This window comes from Magallana gigas, chromosome 6, assembly GCF_963853765.1.
Source record: "Magallana gigas chromosome 6, xbMagGiga1.1, whole genome shotgun sequence".
In the NCBI taxonomy this organism is placed as follows: Eukaryota; Metazoa; Mollusca; class Bivalvia; order Ostreida; family Ostreidae; genus Magallana; species Magallana gigas.
Genome location: NC_088858.1, coordinates 38,161,771 through 38,178,012, shown reverse-complemented (window position 1 = coordinate 38,178,012; position 16,242 = coordinate 38,161,771). Strand labels below are relative to the sequence as shown.

Below are 16,242 nucleotides of genomic sequence, written 5' to 3'. Positions count from 1 at the left end.
AATAAACATGAATACTAGCTACCATATTTGATGACCCCATTGCGTTAACGTTCGTGCTCACGAGCAAGGATGGGGTCAATTTCAAAAGAAAGTAATTTATTAAATTACAATTACTTGCTTAAATCCTTCAATTAAATTACCATTACAAGAGTTTTCAAAGGTGATTATTTGATTACAATTACTTTAAAGAGGTAATTAATTTAGTTACAAGTTACATTTGTCATAAAAATTTACTAAAACCATGGTTTGGCTACAACACACAAACATATAAGGAGGTATAACTTCGATGTGAATAAAACTTCGTAATAATCAAAATACGTTCACTGTTGTACGATTTGCTAACTATCCTGATAGGTTACAATTTTTGAAAAAAGAATATTGCAAATGATATTTAAATACCGAGATACACTGAACAGCTGACATGCTATACATTCTACGTTCTCTTTTAAGTTTTAAGGACACACACACGATTTTCCTTAGTTTTATGTAATTTATATTTTCTTCATTTGCAAATAAACATTTTATTGCCTCAAAATTCAGGTGCATTACCAGAGCATTTTGGATTTAGAATATTTTAAATTGGTCTTTAATATCATGCAAAATGCATTTAAATGCTTATTCATAAGATCATCGTACAGATTTTCAATTGAAACTGAAATCTACATCCAACTAGAAAAATGCTATATAAAATGAACATGTATTTTTGGAATTACATAGTGGAAATGTTCACATTGCGGATATTATAAAAAGAGAAATAATGGAAATTAGGTCGTGTCTGACCCTAAACACATTTTAGTGTAAAGAACGAATCAAATGGTCGTTCAGTTAACGTACAACAAACCGTGTACAGTAGCTATAGTCAAACCATGGCTCACACAATGAGCCCAGCTAAATGATTAAATTTAACGCATACGGAGGACAAAAAGCATCAGGTTAAAGAGCTGTCTGAAGGTTTATTCCAATTAGATTAATTCACTTCGTCTTTCAAGCCATACCAATATTGCATGTTCTGCCTGTAAACCCTTTATTGCAGTGGCAAAAAAAATTATTGTGGTCTTCCGATGGAAAACAAAGTCCACCATTGTTGCAGGGGCTGGTCTCGCATGGATCTGAAAATGGTTAATTGAATTAACCGTTTAGTATTAAACACCAACAGACACTGGCTTTGTGTTGTATTTTATTGAATGATATATCACTGGAAATAGAATTTTTGTTTTTAAGTGTGTTAATCTAAAATTAACATGTTTCCAAACAATGGCAAACTTAAAGCATTAATTTTCACGTCTTAGTATTTATTTATTATAAAATAAATACTAATTTCTGATCTTCTATATTTTTTTCATAAGTTGCATTATCCATTTCTCGGCTATATCTGTTTACGATGTATTATGAATATCAAATTATTTCGAAGAAAAACTTATTAACTTGGAAAAGTTCCGAATAAAAGTAGATACCTTTCTTCAGGACATTAGCAAAAAGACACTGCACTGTGCTCGAATCCCTACAAATATTTTTGATGGCTTGAAAATGTGACTAATAATTCAATTCGTGAGTAACAACAGTTCAGATTGCCCGCCTAAGGGTTTAAAAACTAGATATTAAAACAGCTCGTTGTGCAATATTGTATATGTACAATAAATTAAGTTTTTAAAGTTTTGTACACGCTTGTGTACTGTATTGTTCTTGCTGTGATCCAAAAAAAATACTGAACATCTAAAAACTAACCATAACACAGGAAAAAATAACGCAACTACATATACTATATATCCAGTGATATTTACTATTATATTACGATGTGTAATTGAATTACCACTTTACGCGACTTATCCTTGATACCAACTCTCAGAGATCATGACATGTCTTATTTTTAGAAATTTCATAAACTTAAGTAAACTCTTTCCTGCAAAGATCATAAGATATGGTCTCTGCCTTTGTCTCGGTAAAATTTAACGTTAACAAGACTGTCTTTTACAAGCGTCCCATGTAATACTTCGTTATTTTGAACAATAATGTCCAATCCCGAAGAATATCTGGCCTATGTGTGGTACTAGATTAACCATATCTAACATATAGCAATACAGAAAAGACTGAATGTATATAAAAATATTACAAACATTTTACATATTTATCAGGTATAATTATTTATCACGTAAAACAAACAAAAACTGAAACATGCTCTTTTCCATTATCTGTTGATTGTAATCTATTTAACAACAAAGAAACACCCAAAACACAAATTATTATATAAAGACATACGCATCCGAAGCCTCAAAGCAGATTTTACGAACTCCGCCCGCTGGTTCTTTTAACTGAATTTCAACCATTTTTGCTCCTGGTCCGTAGGTACTATTAACTGGCCTTATCACACTAACTACTACCGCAGAAGGGGCGTCTGTTGACTGAATGCTGATGTTTGTTATTCCTCTAAAAGCATAAAGTAAGTTAGTGCATATGAGATTTTAGTCGAGCGCAACGGAAACCACTTACATCGCTACCGTAAGAGCCTACTATTCTGTAAAGGGTAGAAAAAGGCTCAAACTTAAAAAGACAATGTCAAGGCATTAAAACAATTCCTGCCATACCCTACACTGTTAAATTAATTCAAATACTGAACCATCACACAAGCACAATAATAACTTTTAAAGTGGCATGGTCACGATTTTGGTAAAAAATTATTTTCCTGTTTTAATGTTCACAATGCATTTCTTATAGTAAACCAAAAATTGAATTTCCGTCGTAGAATTATAAGCAGGATACAGCGCTAACAATTCTTTCCTATGTAAACAAAGCTTTGGTCATGTATTTGTTTGTATTTTGAATGCTGAAGTGAATATTCCAATTGTAGAGCTTAAATGAATGTAAGAACATAAGGAACTGTTTATTTCTGCTTATAATGAATATAAAGGTAAATCGTAAAATGAACGAATATAAACAAAAACATGGCACGAGCCCTGTCTACATGCGAGCTCTGTATCATGCTTATATCTCTACGACTGACTCTAAACTTTTGGTTGATCTTAAGAAATGCATTTCTAAGGCATTGAAGATTAAATAAAAAATGGAAAAAAAATGACCACAAATCGTGAACATGCCCCTTTAATACATACAACACACATACACTTCACAGAAATCTCACTCTGAGTTGAGCTTTAACAACAACAATGATGTTGTGTCTATAGCGGATAATATGTATCATTTTCAAAAATCATACCCTTTTGTCGATGACGCTGCATAAATCGGAAATTTGCAAAAGGAGTGTTCTGGAAAAACAATTTCTCCAGGCTGAGGAAAAAAGACGAAGTATGGCCGTGCCTACAAAATTAAGGATACGAAATCAAAATAAATTTGGTAACATTGTACATATACACGTCTTAAGACATTTAGCGTAAGGTCGTCAATTAAAGAATTACCTGAAGGGGCGTTTGAGGGTGTGGTGTGTACGCTGCAAATTATCAAACATTTGTGAGTATATGTTCTGACAAAAATATGCAAAGGTAAATGAAGTGAAATCGATTAATGTATTCATTTTACTAAAAGTATACTTCGCACATGAAAATTGTTATAAAAAAGAAAACATACTGATTAGCAATTTTAGTGATGTAAAACTTTAAATGTACACAAAAACATACGTTTTATGAGGATCGTAAAACAGTGAAGATTAATGGATTCAAACCTAAACAAATAAAACAGTATAAAAGTTAACGAAAGACAAGATGTAAATAAACCTTAACAGTCATATGCTATGAAGCATTATTCCAAAACAGGGAATTTCTGAACAATTGAACATTTAAAAAAAGATGGTATTGCTTTAATAGAGTTCTTTCATTGGTCTATATATCATTTACATGATGTTCATTTGTGACACACAATAAGCAAGAGACGTTTGTCAAAAACGTAAGCCCCCATCACATACATTATAGGGTGCACAGGCATTTGTTATGGGCAGTAGACATGGAAATGAAATTGGCCTTATGAACGGAAATTACAATTACTGGGATTTCAAAGGAAATAACTCTTTTAAAAATTGCTCGATCGTACCCTAAATCAAACATGAACTAGATATTCTTATGACAAATCTGTATTCAAATTTCATTTCATTATGAACGGAAACAGTTGATGGACCGATAGGCAGACAAACAGCAGCAAAGAAGTATGTCCTTCTTTCTTCAAAGGGGAGCAGAATAAGTTAAGCAATTTCATTCTAAACCCTTTTAAAATGTTTAAAACTTTGTTTATTTTTTCATGCTTGTCTAATATATCAGAAAAAACTAAAAAAAAATTGTTTTTTAGAGTTATTATGTTATTAAAAACTTCAGTTAAACAAATTATCACTCACCCTTCATTATCTTCGACCCTAGCACACAAAATGTCTTTTCCTAGGTCGGCCCCAACAGGAATCCAAGACACTGTGATTTTCGCTGTACGGTTAGTGCTAAATTTGATATCAGTTTGATTCGTCTCCCGTCCCCCTGTTCTTGTCACGTCAAATAGCTCTATTTTTCTTTTCTCGGAAAATTAAGTAATAATGAATTTTAAACAAACTTGAATGTATCATTCTGGTATAAAATTCAATAAACCCAAAATTCAATATCTACATCCATTATTTTTGATATGCATCACCCCCTTCTTTATCAACAACTTGTAAAATCAATGTTATTGTTTATGAAATTTATCAAAAAAGGGAATAAAAGATTTCATTAAAAAGAATTTATTGCTAATAACAATTAAATTGACCTATAGGGGAGATGGATTTCCCGGAAAATATCTCTTTTGAAAATCGAAGTTTTTTTGTTATTTTCTATCCAACATCTATACTTATAAATTAAGGCATTTTGCAAAAAAAACTACAAAATGCCTGCACCAGAGTAACTGCTTACACTTTTGGTATTTCAACACGAGTGAGGTGATGTCCGTAAGCTATAATTGAACTTTATATGATAAGTTATTATTGTGAAATTAATTAAAAACCTACTTTCATTTTCGATAAACAAGCCTGAAATAGCAAAACTGAGAGTAAGGTGGTGGACACGTTTTGGCAATTCCAAGTCAGGGATAGTCTTGATCAAAATATATACTTACAATGAAATAATATTGAATTATTATGTATAGAGTGAATATTTTTACTGTGTACCTACTTAAAGAGTATATAAAAGTTAAGATTTGGCAAATGTTAAATAAATAAAATAAGTCTATTCGTTTATTTAGTGGGCGATTTTAGTTTTGATACTCATTCGCTTGGGAAGCATAACCTCTGGCGAGAGAATAGGATAGAATTTTCCAGAACGGGGTAACCAAGAACGCGGATTAACTACTTAACAAAAAGTGTAGGACAATCTCATCATGCATCGCGGGCAGATGCCTTGGATCGGAATTCCATTAATACAAAAATTAATACAAAAATGGAACAATTAAGACGATTTTAGTATTAATGGAAAAAAACTTTCTAGAACGGGGTGCCTAGAAACGGATTGTCTATTTGACATTTATGACGTCATAATGGTTCTAGCAGCAAAGTCAGGAATCATTTACTAGATCTTGACTTTAATGAACAATTGCTCTTCCAATGGAAAACAATTATGACAAAATATGTACTGAACTAAAAGCAGTCAACCGTAACTATACACGCTTTGTTTGAGGACAAAAATCCTTCACTTTTTGTCACTCGAAACAGGTCCATGTAAAAAAAATCATGCCCAGCAATTTTTTTGCGTTTGCCTTTCCATGAAGAATATTTATGGGAAATGGTACAACTGTGGGACTGCAAACTGCAAAGAAGAGGCAGTTCTTTCTATCCAAAGATCGTGTGCATTGGTGACATTTTATGCCAAAAATGCGGGAGGAAGGTTTATAGATTGGAAAAAATGTAGATGGGTCAGTTAGACAATTGGTAACAAGCATTGCCCTTGTTTAAATTAATAACTGACAATATTCTATAATCTCATCTTTTTTAAACTGTAGGGCTACAATTCAGTATCGACACAACTTCTAAAATTTCTATTTTTATACAATTTGCATTTCTTACACCAATGACATTTTTCGAAATTAAATATATCATCTCCAAAATGAGTAGTTGTAAAAGGATGTATGCACACTAACGGGATTAGCAACTTCTTTACCGCCATGTTTACATTTACTTGAGAAAATATCATGAACGTTTTGAAAAAAAATTGAAAATTTTGCGTTTTTTCAATCACTATAGATTATGAGTACTAGAACCCAAGAGTTTACTGTGTATGTCCTAAAATCAAGAAGTGGAACGGATATGGATATGGTATTTATAAGGACTGAAACCAATACCGGCCCTAAAGGTCAATTCAATTGTAATAGACAGTTGATCCTTTGTATTGTTATCAAAGGCATATACATATGCTTATTGTTTATAAATTAATTTTATCATTAAATTGTTTTAGTGCCCGAAGATACCTGTTTGCATCAGGTGCCGTTGGTCTTGCAAAAAAATCTACTGTAAACTCGACCCCAACGTAGATTATAAAGGTCTGTTGGTTTGGATGAGTTGGAAGTACAAAGATTGGTTCGTCAGCATGCTCAACAATGAATACAAAAAACTGTAATGAATAGAAATAATACATACAAAGGCTTATAGAATACGCCTATCAAGTACTGATCATGAATGCACGAGTATATTAACGATGTATATTTAAAATGTGACACTGTCATGAATAATTTTGAGGATTGATCATTATGGAAATTCTAAATTACTCTGGTACCTTTCATTACTGTTACCATTTAAGATGAAAATTTCATTTACCTAAAATATGGTTGCAAAAAAATTTATTGAGAAACATGTAAATGGAATCTGTAAACAAAACATACTTCATGCTGCAAAGGGAAACAAGAGGCCCATGGGCCACATCGCTCACCTGAGGAACAATAGGTATGATTAAATCAGCTTAATGGAGTCATAATACAGACAATCTGGACAATGTACAATAATGCATGTAGATCCTGTATAAATAAAATCCAATTCCCCCCTGGATATTCTTATGTTTATCATCATTAGTCCCTTTTCTAACAGGATGATTTTATAGTCATATCACATGTTGAGTACTGCAGTTCTCAAAAAGATCCTTAACAATTGTTTTTTATATGGGATATAAAGCTACACCAAACTCTGAACCTTCTTGTGAAGCCGAAGAATTGTCCTGGAGCCAAAGTCTTAACAATTATAAAGAATCATCTGGCTGATTAGTTTCTGAGAAAAAGATTTTTAAAGATTTACTCTATATATTCCTATGTAAAACTTTAACACCCCCCCCCAATGTGGCCCCACCCTACCCACAGGGATCATGATTTTCACAACTTTGAATCTACACTACCTGAGAATACTTCCACACAAGTTTCAGCTTTCCTGGCTGATTAGTTTCTGATATAAAGAATTTTAAATATTTACTCTATATATTCCTATGTAAAACTTCGACCCTCCATTGTGCCCCACCCTACCCCTGGGGAATATGATTTTTACAACTTTGAATCTACACTACCTGAGGATGCTTCCACACAAGTTTCAGCTTTCCTAGCTGATTGGTTTCATGGAAGAAGATTTTTAAAGATTTACTCTAAATATTCCTATGTAAAACTTCGACCCCCCATTGTGGCCTACCCTACCCCCAGGGATCATGATTTTCACAACTTTGAATCTACACTACCTGAGAATGCTTCCACACAAGTTTCAGCTTATTTATAAAGATTTACTCTAAATATTCCTATGTAAAACTTTGACCCCCCCCCCATTATGGCCCCCCCTGACCCCCAAGATCATGATTTTCACAGCTTTGAATCTAAATAACCTGAGGATGCTTCCACACAAGTTTCAGCTTTCCTGGCTGATTAGTTTCTAAGAAGAAGATTTTAAAGATTTACTCTATATATTCCTATGTAAAACTTCGACCCCCTATTGTGGCTTCACCTTACCCTAAGGGGTAATGATTTTCACAACTTTGAACCTACACTACCTGAGGATGCTTCAACACAAGTTACAGCTTTCCTGGCTGATTAGTTTCTGAGAAGAAGATTTTAAAGATTTATTCTATATATTCCTATGTAAAACTTCGACCCCCCATTGTGGCCCCACCCTACCCCCGGGGGTCATGATTTTCACAACTTTGAATCTACACTACCTGAGGATGCTTCCACACAAGTTTCAACTTTCTTGGCTGATTAGTTTTTGAGAAAAAGATTTTTAAAGATTTACTAAATATATTCCTTTGTAAAACTTCGACCCCCCATTGTGGCCCAACTCTACAATCCCTGAGGATGGTTCCACACAAGTTTCAGCTTTCCTGGCATTATGGTTATTGAGATGAAGATTTTTGAAAATTTCTCAAAACTTTTAATTAATTTTTAATTATCTCCCCTTGAAAAAATGTGTGACCCTTAATTTTCACAACTTTGAATCCCCTTTGCCTAAGGATGATATGTGCCAAGTTTTCTTGAAATTGGCCCATTAGTTCTTAAGAAGATGTTGAAAATGTGAAAAGTTTACGGACAGACCGACGACAGACAAAATGTGATCAGAATAGCTCATTGAGCTTTCAGCTCAGGTGAGCTAAAAATGGGTTTGGTGTTTTTGTTCTTAGTGCTATTTGCATTTAATTTTACCTTTTTGCACAAAAAAGCATATTTTGCTGTATAGACGTCCGTCGCCTGTATTTGAAACTCAGTGAAATAATAACAACAACCCATGTTTTAAAGAGGAACAAGATGATAGAGTGTGCAATCATTTGCCAATGATATTTTTTTTTCCTTTTCATAACGATGTCCTCTACAATATCTTTTAATTCCACGACCACCTTTTTGCCATGCAAAATAGATATTTTTTATTGAATAAACACCCTTTACTGGCAAAATAACTTTTCATGACAATTTCAGTTTTCTGGTTTTTTAATAAATTCAACTCAGAGAATTTGTTTGGAAATCTTATATAGTATTTCTGAAAATAGTTTATAGTTTAAATGTCTATAATCAGTTAAAAAAAATTCATTTCTGCATGGTAATTTTACAATTCTATGAAAAAAAACTGATTAAATAAACTCTTTAAACTTTATCGATTTTGTTTATCAAATAGAACAAATTGTGAAAGCTTAATTTCTGAAAGAAATCTAACAAATTAATATGTTCTTTATAAGATGTATAAGATTCCTGGTCATTGTCTTTGCATTTAACGATAAAATTTAACCCATCCCTATTTTTGAAATTACAAGCATTACATGTATTTTCTGATAGTCTCAACTTAAAACATCACGAAAAGACTAAAACCATTTGATTTTAAAAAATATAGTTGCATGCTATAACGCTGATAGCCGTCAAATAATATTGATTTGTAAGCCTTAAACAAGACCTACATAATATGTTTAATACATTTTACAAGTTTGTTTGCGTAAAGAAAGATAGCTTTACATGTAATGTCTAGCGGGGGGGGGGGGGGGGAGAGAGAGTGGGGGGGGGGAGGGAGATAAAGATGCTTGTTTATGTTTTAAAGGTTTAGATGGATTTTCTTGATTAATGTTGTGCAATGATGATAAAATAATCGTTTGTATTAAAAAAACAACAATTTTTAACAAAGATATAGAATAGAATTTATAGATTGATGATATGTGCGCAGAGGAGATGCAACGTGACGAGTTGAAAACCTTAAGGTAATCCATGGTTTTCATCGGTTAATCAAATGACAATTGTTCAGAATTAAAAAATAAGACCAAATTGTTAACATATACAAGAAAAATACTTGAAAAAGTATATCTTTTAAAATATAAATAACTAATCTTCAAAATAGTTTCAAATATAAGATATTCATTTATTAAGTGACTATTCTCTGCCTCTTATAGGTAGGAACTTAAAGTAGTTTAAATATAAATAACTCTTCTTCAAAATTGTTTCAAATATAAGATATTTATTTATTAAGTGACTATTCACTGGCTCTTGTAGGTAGGAACTTAAAGTAGTTTAGATCAATCAAAATTATTAAATTCACATCAGTTGTACCTTGACTACCTTAGAAATATGCACTGTCTATTTTTTAATGATAAATGGACACACCGTATCTAATAATGAACAATAAACATGTAACATTGAAAATCGTTGCTTACTTGAACTGTAACCGCACTTAAAACCTTTTCATACGGATTGATCAGGTTTTCCTCCTCTTTCAACTTAAGCAATTTTCGAGCATAGTCTTGGACAGTCACTGCAATAGCTCCTGTAGCGTTCTCATAGAATACACTGCTATCTGTGGTGTCTATGTTAATCGTGCAAGATTCCTGAAAAATTATTATGGAATTTATTTTTTAGTTTTTTTTTAATTTAAAAGTTGCACTAACATTTTTACCGTGAATTATTATTATTTTTTTTTTGAATTTTCATTAATATATATGGTTTTCGAAATACAAATAATTAACAAATATACTGTAAACATTGTTTGAAATTTTTGATGATGGTATATATAAACATATAAAAATAATTGTTATAAACACTTCAAACTGGGCATACTCAAAAACCTGGCCTGGCTTGGCCCCATTGGCCTGGCCTCAAAGTTGGCCTGGCCTCATTTTTGGCCTCAAAATTGGCCTGGCCCTAAATTTTGGCATGGCCTCAAAAATTGGCCTGGCCTCTCACTTGGCCTCTTCAAAAATTTTTGCCTCAAATTTTAAAATTTCTTTTTTTCTCATTTTCTTAGATTTAGATTGAATTGTTATTGATTTCTTTTTGAAATTGAATATTCTTATAGAATAATCATATGAAAAAATATATATGACAAGATGACCGATTTGTCAAGTTGAATTATTTTCATCCATGTCTAAACACACAAAAAATACCTATGACATGCATGTACAGCACTGCTCTTACTATAAGGAATAGATTTTGCCTATACTAAAGCGATTAAGTTGCCACTCTTATCTCCCATTTAAAATTAAAACATCATTTTAAGAGACAGACCTGATTGATATCCAAAACATTTCTAAACTGGTACATAGCACTAAATTGTTATCACCGTGTAATGCACTTTAAAATTTGCTGTTTGTTTACAAATCAACCTTTTCTGTCCCTAATCTGCTGCATTGGGGTCAGATTCATTGCCTATCCTGTCGTTTAACATTTCACATGTCTAATTTAATTAATGGCATTTGTGAACGACAGCAACATTGCATCCTTCGAGAACTAGACTCAGTGATGTTCAATAATCATCATCTCCTGATTACAGAGTAGAGTTTCATGTATGTGTTGCTTATAAATTTAGGAAAAAATTGTTCTCCTATGGGGAATTGTCATTATCAGAATTTGAACAAAGCAGAACATTTGTGATTTTTGATGTTGGTTAGAATAAACAAATATTGGCCTATTCCATTACTTTTTTCTCAAAGAAGTCGTTGGTAAACGACTCCCAATCCTGAGAGCAGTTTGATCTAAATATATTGCAAAAACATGCCATGGTTATACAATGGCAGGGCCAAATCACATTCTTAAGTTCTTAATAATTTAAATCAGACTAAATAAAAATCTGTTAGAATTGATTACTCAACATACTTGTAGTCATAGATAAATATTGTTAGTACTATATTTACAATTGTAACTATTATTTTTAATACACTATCACTTTATGACACTATAGTCACCAAAAGGGATGTTTAATGTGCATTGAAAATAAATCAATAAAAACATCAAATATGTAAAGAAAATATAAAAATAAATTTGAGGCCAAAACTTTTGTAGAGGCCAAATTTGAGGCGAGGCCAATTTTTGAGGCCAGGCCAAAATTTGGGGCCAGGCCATATTTGAGGCCAAAAGTGAGGCCAGGCCAACTTTGAGGCCAGACCAATGGGGCCAAGCCAGGCCAGGTTTTAGAGTATGCCTTCAAATTGTTATGAACACTTCAGTCCTATCTCAATCAAATGCACCTTTAATGTTCATATTGAAGTAATGTTCTTTGTTTTTCCGGTGTTTCAATTTAAATCCCAATGAGTGTTAGTTGTAATAGTATTTCATTCTGTTTTTCAAATTATTCTATAATATTTAATTTTTAGAGTCACCTTTTTTTTCATGAGCCAGACCAAATCATCAAAAGTATCTCTACTATGATTAATCGAGGCTATTATATCTTTGATATAGATGAGGATGGTTTTTGGGAGTTGACTTTAATCAACTCTCCTATACAGTTACTCTGGCAAACCGAAAGTGAAACAGTGTTAGGACCTAAGCACAAATCATCACCGCTGACAAGACCTAGATCTTGAAAATAATAGATACATTCGGTGTACTGTATGCTGTACCATTGTTTTAAAAAAAAACGTATTTATGAATACCTTGAAAATTTTATAAAGTACGAACAATTTAATTTTTTTTTGTAGTTGTATGTATTCCTACGCCTGAGTTCAATAAAGTCTCGTTCAACCAGACGCCCCGCTGTATCCGTAAATCTCCGACAAGCAAAGAGTCTCTCTTGGTAGTCGGATATTAACGGAGACAACCGAGCGTCTGGTTGAACGAGACTAGAGTTCAATATTGCTTGGATCCAGACCTGTACAATTTTGGAAACATTTTGAATACTGATACACAGTTTGATGGAATTAATTCTATATTTAAATATTACACAACATGATTCATATGAGGTTTTTATCGAAATTATTGTCGGAAAGTTCCAGAATTTATATTATAAATATGTGCATAATTCAAATACAGATTAGAAACTACTTGCCAGGCAAAATAACATATCGTTGATTTTAAAATTGATAATAATAAAAAAAAATCAACTCCCGACAGTACTTCAGTACTTTGATTTAACAAAAGATTCACTGATAGAAGAGCGCCGAAAACTTACCGCATCGACATTAGCTTTGTGAAAACTATGGCTTGTGAGTTTTGGCCCAGCTTCTACATACTGAGAGGAACGACACTTTATTGCGTCATCATCTTCATCCATTGCAGTGAGTGAAATTGCATAAGTTCTGTTCATGCCAAGTCTGTACCGAAAAAAAATGTTGAATTCTATATTTAAAAGGTGAGTATAGATTTTTCATGTTTTAAATTTAAAATGTTATAGCTCATTTTAAACCTTTTATTATTCAATCTATGCAGAGGGTATTAAGATTGCTTTATTGCTACTGCAATACTAGTGAATCAGCCTTAATGATATAATTTATGTTATTTAAAAAAATATAAACAAAATAGTCTTAGAACAACTTACTTAAAAAATGGTTTCATTTGAACTATTGGACTTCTATTAGGGCCTAGTGTATCACTCCTTTCGTGTGGGTTAACCTTAACTTGTAAGTGCCATGGCGGTCCTTTTGTCAGTTTGTTTACAGTAAGTTCCAACCAAGAATTTCCTTCAAATCTGCAATTCGAGTAATCCAGTTTCTTATCTAAGTTACAATTTTAAGAAGTGACCTAAAGAAATAACTAATGCACTAATTTAAGTAAAAACTGAACATTTCACGTTTAATTCCGGTAATTAATCCCGGGCGATCGGATCCGGTTTTAATGACCCGGTTTTTCTTTTAAAAAACCCTCTTATTAATTGAAGAATTATTACTTTCCGTTCAATAAATGACGATTTCTGATTAGTATTTTATATAATTTACCGGAATTAAACGTGAAATGTTCAGTTATTCCCTAAATAAATCCACAAAACCGTAAAATGTCGACCCGGGTTTGCCTACCCATTTTACCAACTTGGAAATCAACAATAGTCGATTAATTTCTAAATACACATTGTTTTGCAGAAATATTTACAGCGAATACAGTAATATCAATTAGTAACATATCCTGAAAATTTCAATGAGATTGGTTGATTATTAAAAAAGAAAATTGAAAAATATCGATCTGCCCCGGCTTTTATTTTGCCCCGGCCCGGGTTTGCCTACCCATTTTACTAAGACTCAATCTTAAGGTCGTAAATTGATCCAAAGCTTGAGAGAGAGAGAGAGAGAGAGAGAGAGAGAGAGAGAGAGAGAGAGAGATTTTCTTGTTAACTAAATTTGGTATCAGTAGTTGATAAAAAGTATTGATAAAGAATTGGCTTACATAATATCCACGTATTGAACTTGGTCCGGAATAGGTACAAAGAGCTCAGCAGTGTCAAGCTCCCATTCCAATCTTGGATTCACACTTTCCACTTTTTCCGTTAGGTTTGTTTTGACAATTGTCGTTAAGTTTTGGTGGTATGTGTTACCGCTAGACTTCCTTACTTCCATGTCCCAGTTGCCAAAGTAGCCATCGCCTTTTTTATCCAGCATGTTTTTCCTTGACTGTATGGTACTTGTTCTAGTTCGGCTTCGAGGACAAGATCTACCGCATGGTCCAGTGCCAATCTTCCATCCTGTCAGAAGTTTAAGGTGAACCTAAATTGACAAAGGAAACAACACAATGTTTAAAAAAGAATAAATTATCCACTAAAAGTCTTATTGATTGGGTTACCTTTATAAACTTTTGAATGAGACGCTGCAGAAATGCAGCTATACAGAAAAGTTTGACACTATTCGAAATGAAAGAACGTTTGTTACAATGCTTTAGTTTTACTCTGAAAAAAAGACACATTTTGAATTTCAAAACAAAGCGTTGTTTTCAATCTGCAGTCAAAATATATCAATCAATAACAGAAAAGTTTATAGGAAAATGAGGTTTTCTGGTAGGAAATTAATCCTTAAACATTTGTCCCCATTGGAAAAATGCTTTTTCTCTAGAATGATATCAAAACATTTACAATTATTAAGTTAATTAAGAAATTCTTTATTGATAAATGACATTTATCTATGAATAAATTAATTCGATGAAATCGAAGTTTTAAATACAAAGCAGATATGTACAATATCATACAAAAAATATTATTAAAAGGCATACTCTTTAAAATTCTTACTATTACAATTAAATAAGTATCTTCTTAAATAAACGTACATGAATAATTATGTCATAGAAAGAAGATTATTTAGTTATTAATCAACATTTCCCCACACACCTTCTTAGATGAATGTTTTTATGCGTTTATCTGTTCTCTCGTATCTATTTTATTAAGATTATTTGATAGAATATTTATGGGCCATTTTATAAAAAAAAATATTTCAGAGTAAATGTTATATAATTCAGAGTAAATTGTATGTAGTTCAGAGTAAATGGTATGGAAATCAAATTGACTCTAAGATATCAGAGGGAAAATGCTGAGTGAATAAAGCAAGTATGTGATGATTTGCTTTAACATGAAAATACTAAAAAAATGTACTTTTAAGAGGATTGGAATAATATATTTTGACAAAAGAAGATACAAACTGTCATGATTTACCTTCAAATCAACCGAGAGCAAGAAAAGGGGATCTGCCAAGATATGACTTATTGGCCAAATTGAATAAAATATGAGAAAAGGCTTATTTCATAAACAAAATCTTACTACAACTTTAAGTTAAAATAGTACATGCATTTTGTTACCTTGTCGGTATTGTCTCTGTCGTCATGGAAAATTGAAAAACTCATGGATCCGCCATAAAAGATTGGATTGTCTACGGCCAAACATCCGCTCAGGCTCAGGAAAAATACCAATAGTAGCGACATTGTCACTCAGACATGCGCTTACCTACATTGAGTAAACAATAAACAATTACCATTGAAAGAATAAGTCTACCTACAATGCAAATTTGACATCGCGTTCATTTAGACCATCTAATAATTTAGAAATTAGCTTAAGATAGTGATGATTAAACAATTCAATGAATAGTATAATTTACTTTTGAAATTAAAGTGACTCTTTTTCTTCTTCAAAATAGATGTAAATGATGCTTAATATTTAGGTACTTTTCTATTCTTTGTCCAACATATGTAATACGTACCGATTCCCTATTTCCCACTGCTTCGAATCTAACAAGGGATGTACCGTATATGAACAATACTTGGCAATTTGGTATCTACATAATCCTTTAGATCATGCGTACTGTTGTTTTTGCCTTCGTAAATCAATTTCTTATAGACAATTTCAATTGATTATTTATTATCAGCAGTTTTTAGTGCGATGGATTTAAGGATTCAAATCACATAATCCTTAAAGGCGTTCTACGATAAAATTCAATAAGATTAGTCCAAGTTTAAAGTAAATAGATTTTAAAGACTTCAAATTATTTATTAGTGAATTCCTTTGGTTCTCCAATAATTCACTCGGGGGTTCGGGAGTCGTGCTTTGTGAAACCATTGTAGTTAGGGTAATTTATACGATGGAATTAAACCCTTATTCCATGTCTTAATTAA

At 32.3% G+C, this 16,242-nt stretch overlaps 1 protein-coding gene and 1 long non-coding RNA gene across 2 annotated transcripts; both read right to left on the bottom strand.

The window, feature by feature from the left end:
• Nucleotides 1-970: 970 nt before the first annotated feature.
• Nucleotides 971-2,417, bottom strand: LOC136276431 (uncharacterized). Its single transcript, XR_010714859.1, has 3 exons — nt 2,257-2,417; nt 1,455-1,501; nt 971-1,109 (listed from the first exon to the last, which is right to left on the bottom strand). It is a non-coding gene; the product is annotated as an uncharacterized lncRNA (long non-coding RNA).
• Nucleotides 2,418-2,491: 74 nt separating this feature from the next.
• On the bottom strand, nt 2,492-15,916 carry LOC136276383 (uncharacterized). The gene is made up of 11 exons (XM_066088274.1): nt 15,831-15,916; nt 15,433-15,577; nt 14,038-14,354; nt 13,199-13,348; nt 12,833-12,974; nt 10,107-10,277; nt 6,424-6,566; nt 4,337-4,501; nt 3,630-3,673; nt 3,411-3,442; nt 2,492-2,512 (listed from the first exon to the last, which is right to left on the bottom strand). Exons 2-11 carry the CDS (start codon nt 15,553-15,555, stop codon nt 2,492-2,494), a joined length of 1,308 nt encoding a protein of 435 aa, XP_065944346.1. The 5' UTR covers nt 15,556-15,577; nt 15,831-15,916.
• Nucleotides 15,917-16,242: the final 326 nt, after the last annotated feature.

What these genes read in the sequence shown, in the direction of transcription:
- LOC136276383 (XM_066088274.1), bottom strand. Translation starts at nt 15,555, where the DNA reads ATGTCGCTACTATTGGTATTTTTCCTGAGCCTGAGCGGATGTTTGGCC. An exon ending in GTTCAATACGTGGATATTAT is followed by an intron (nt 13,349 to 14,037) that starts GTAAGCCAATTC and finishes CTCGAATTGCAG; the next exon opens with ATTTGAAGGAAATTCTTGGT. An exon ending in TTTTACGATCCTCATAAAAC is followed by an intron (nt 3,443 to 3,629) that starts GTATGTTTTTGT and finishes GATAATTTGCAG; the next exon opens with CGTACACACCACACCCTCAA.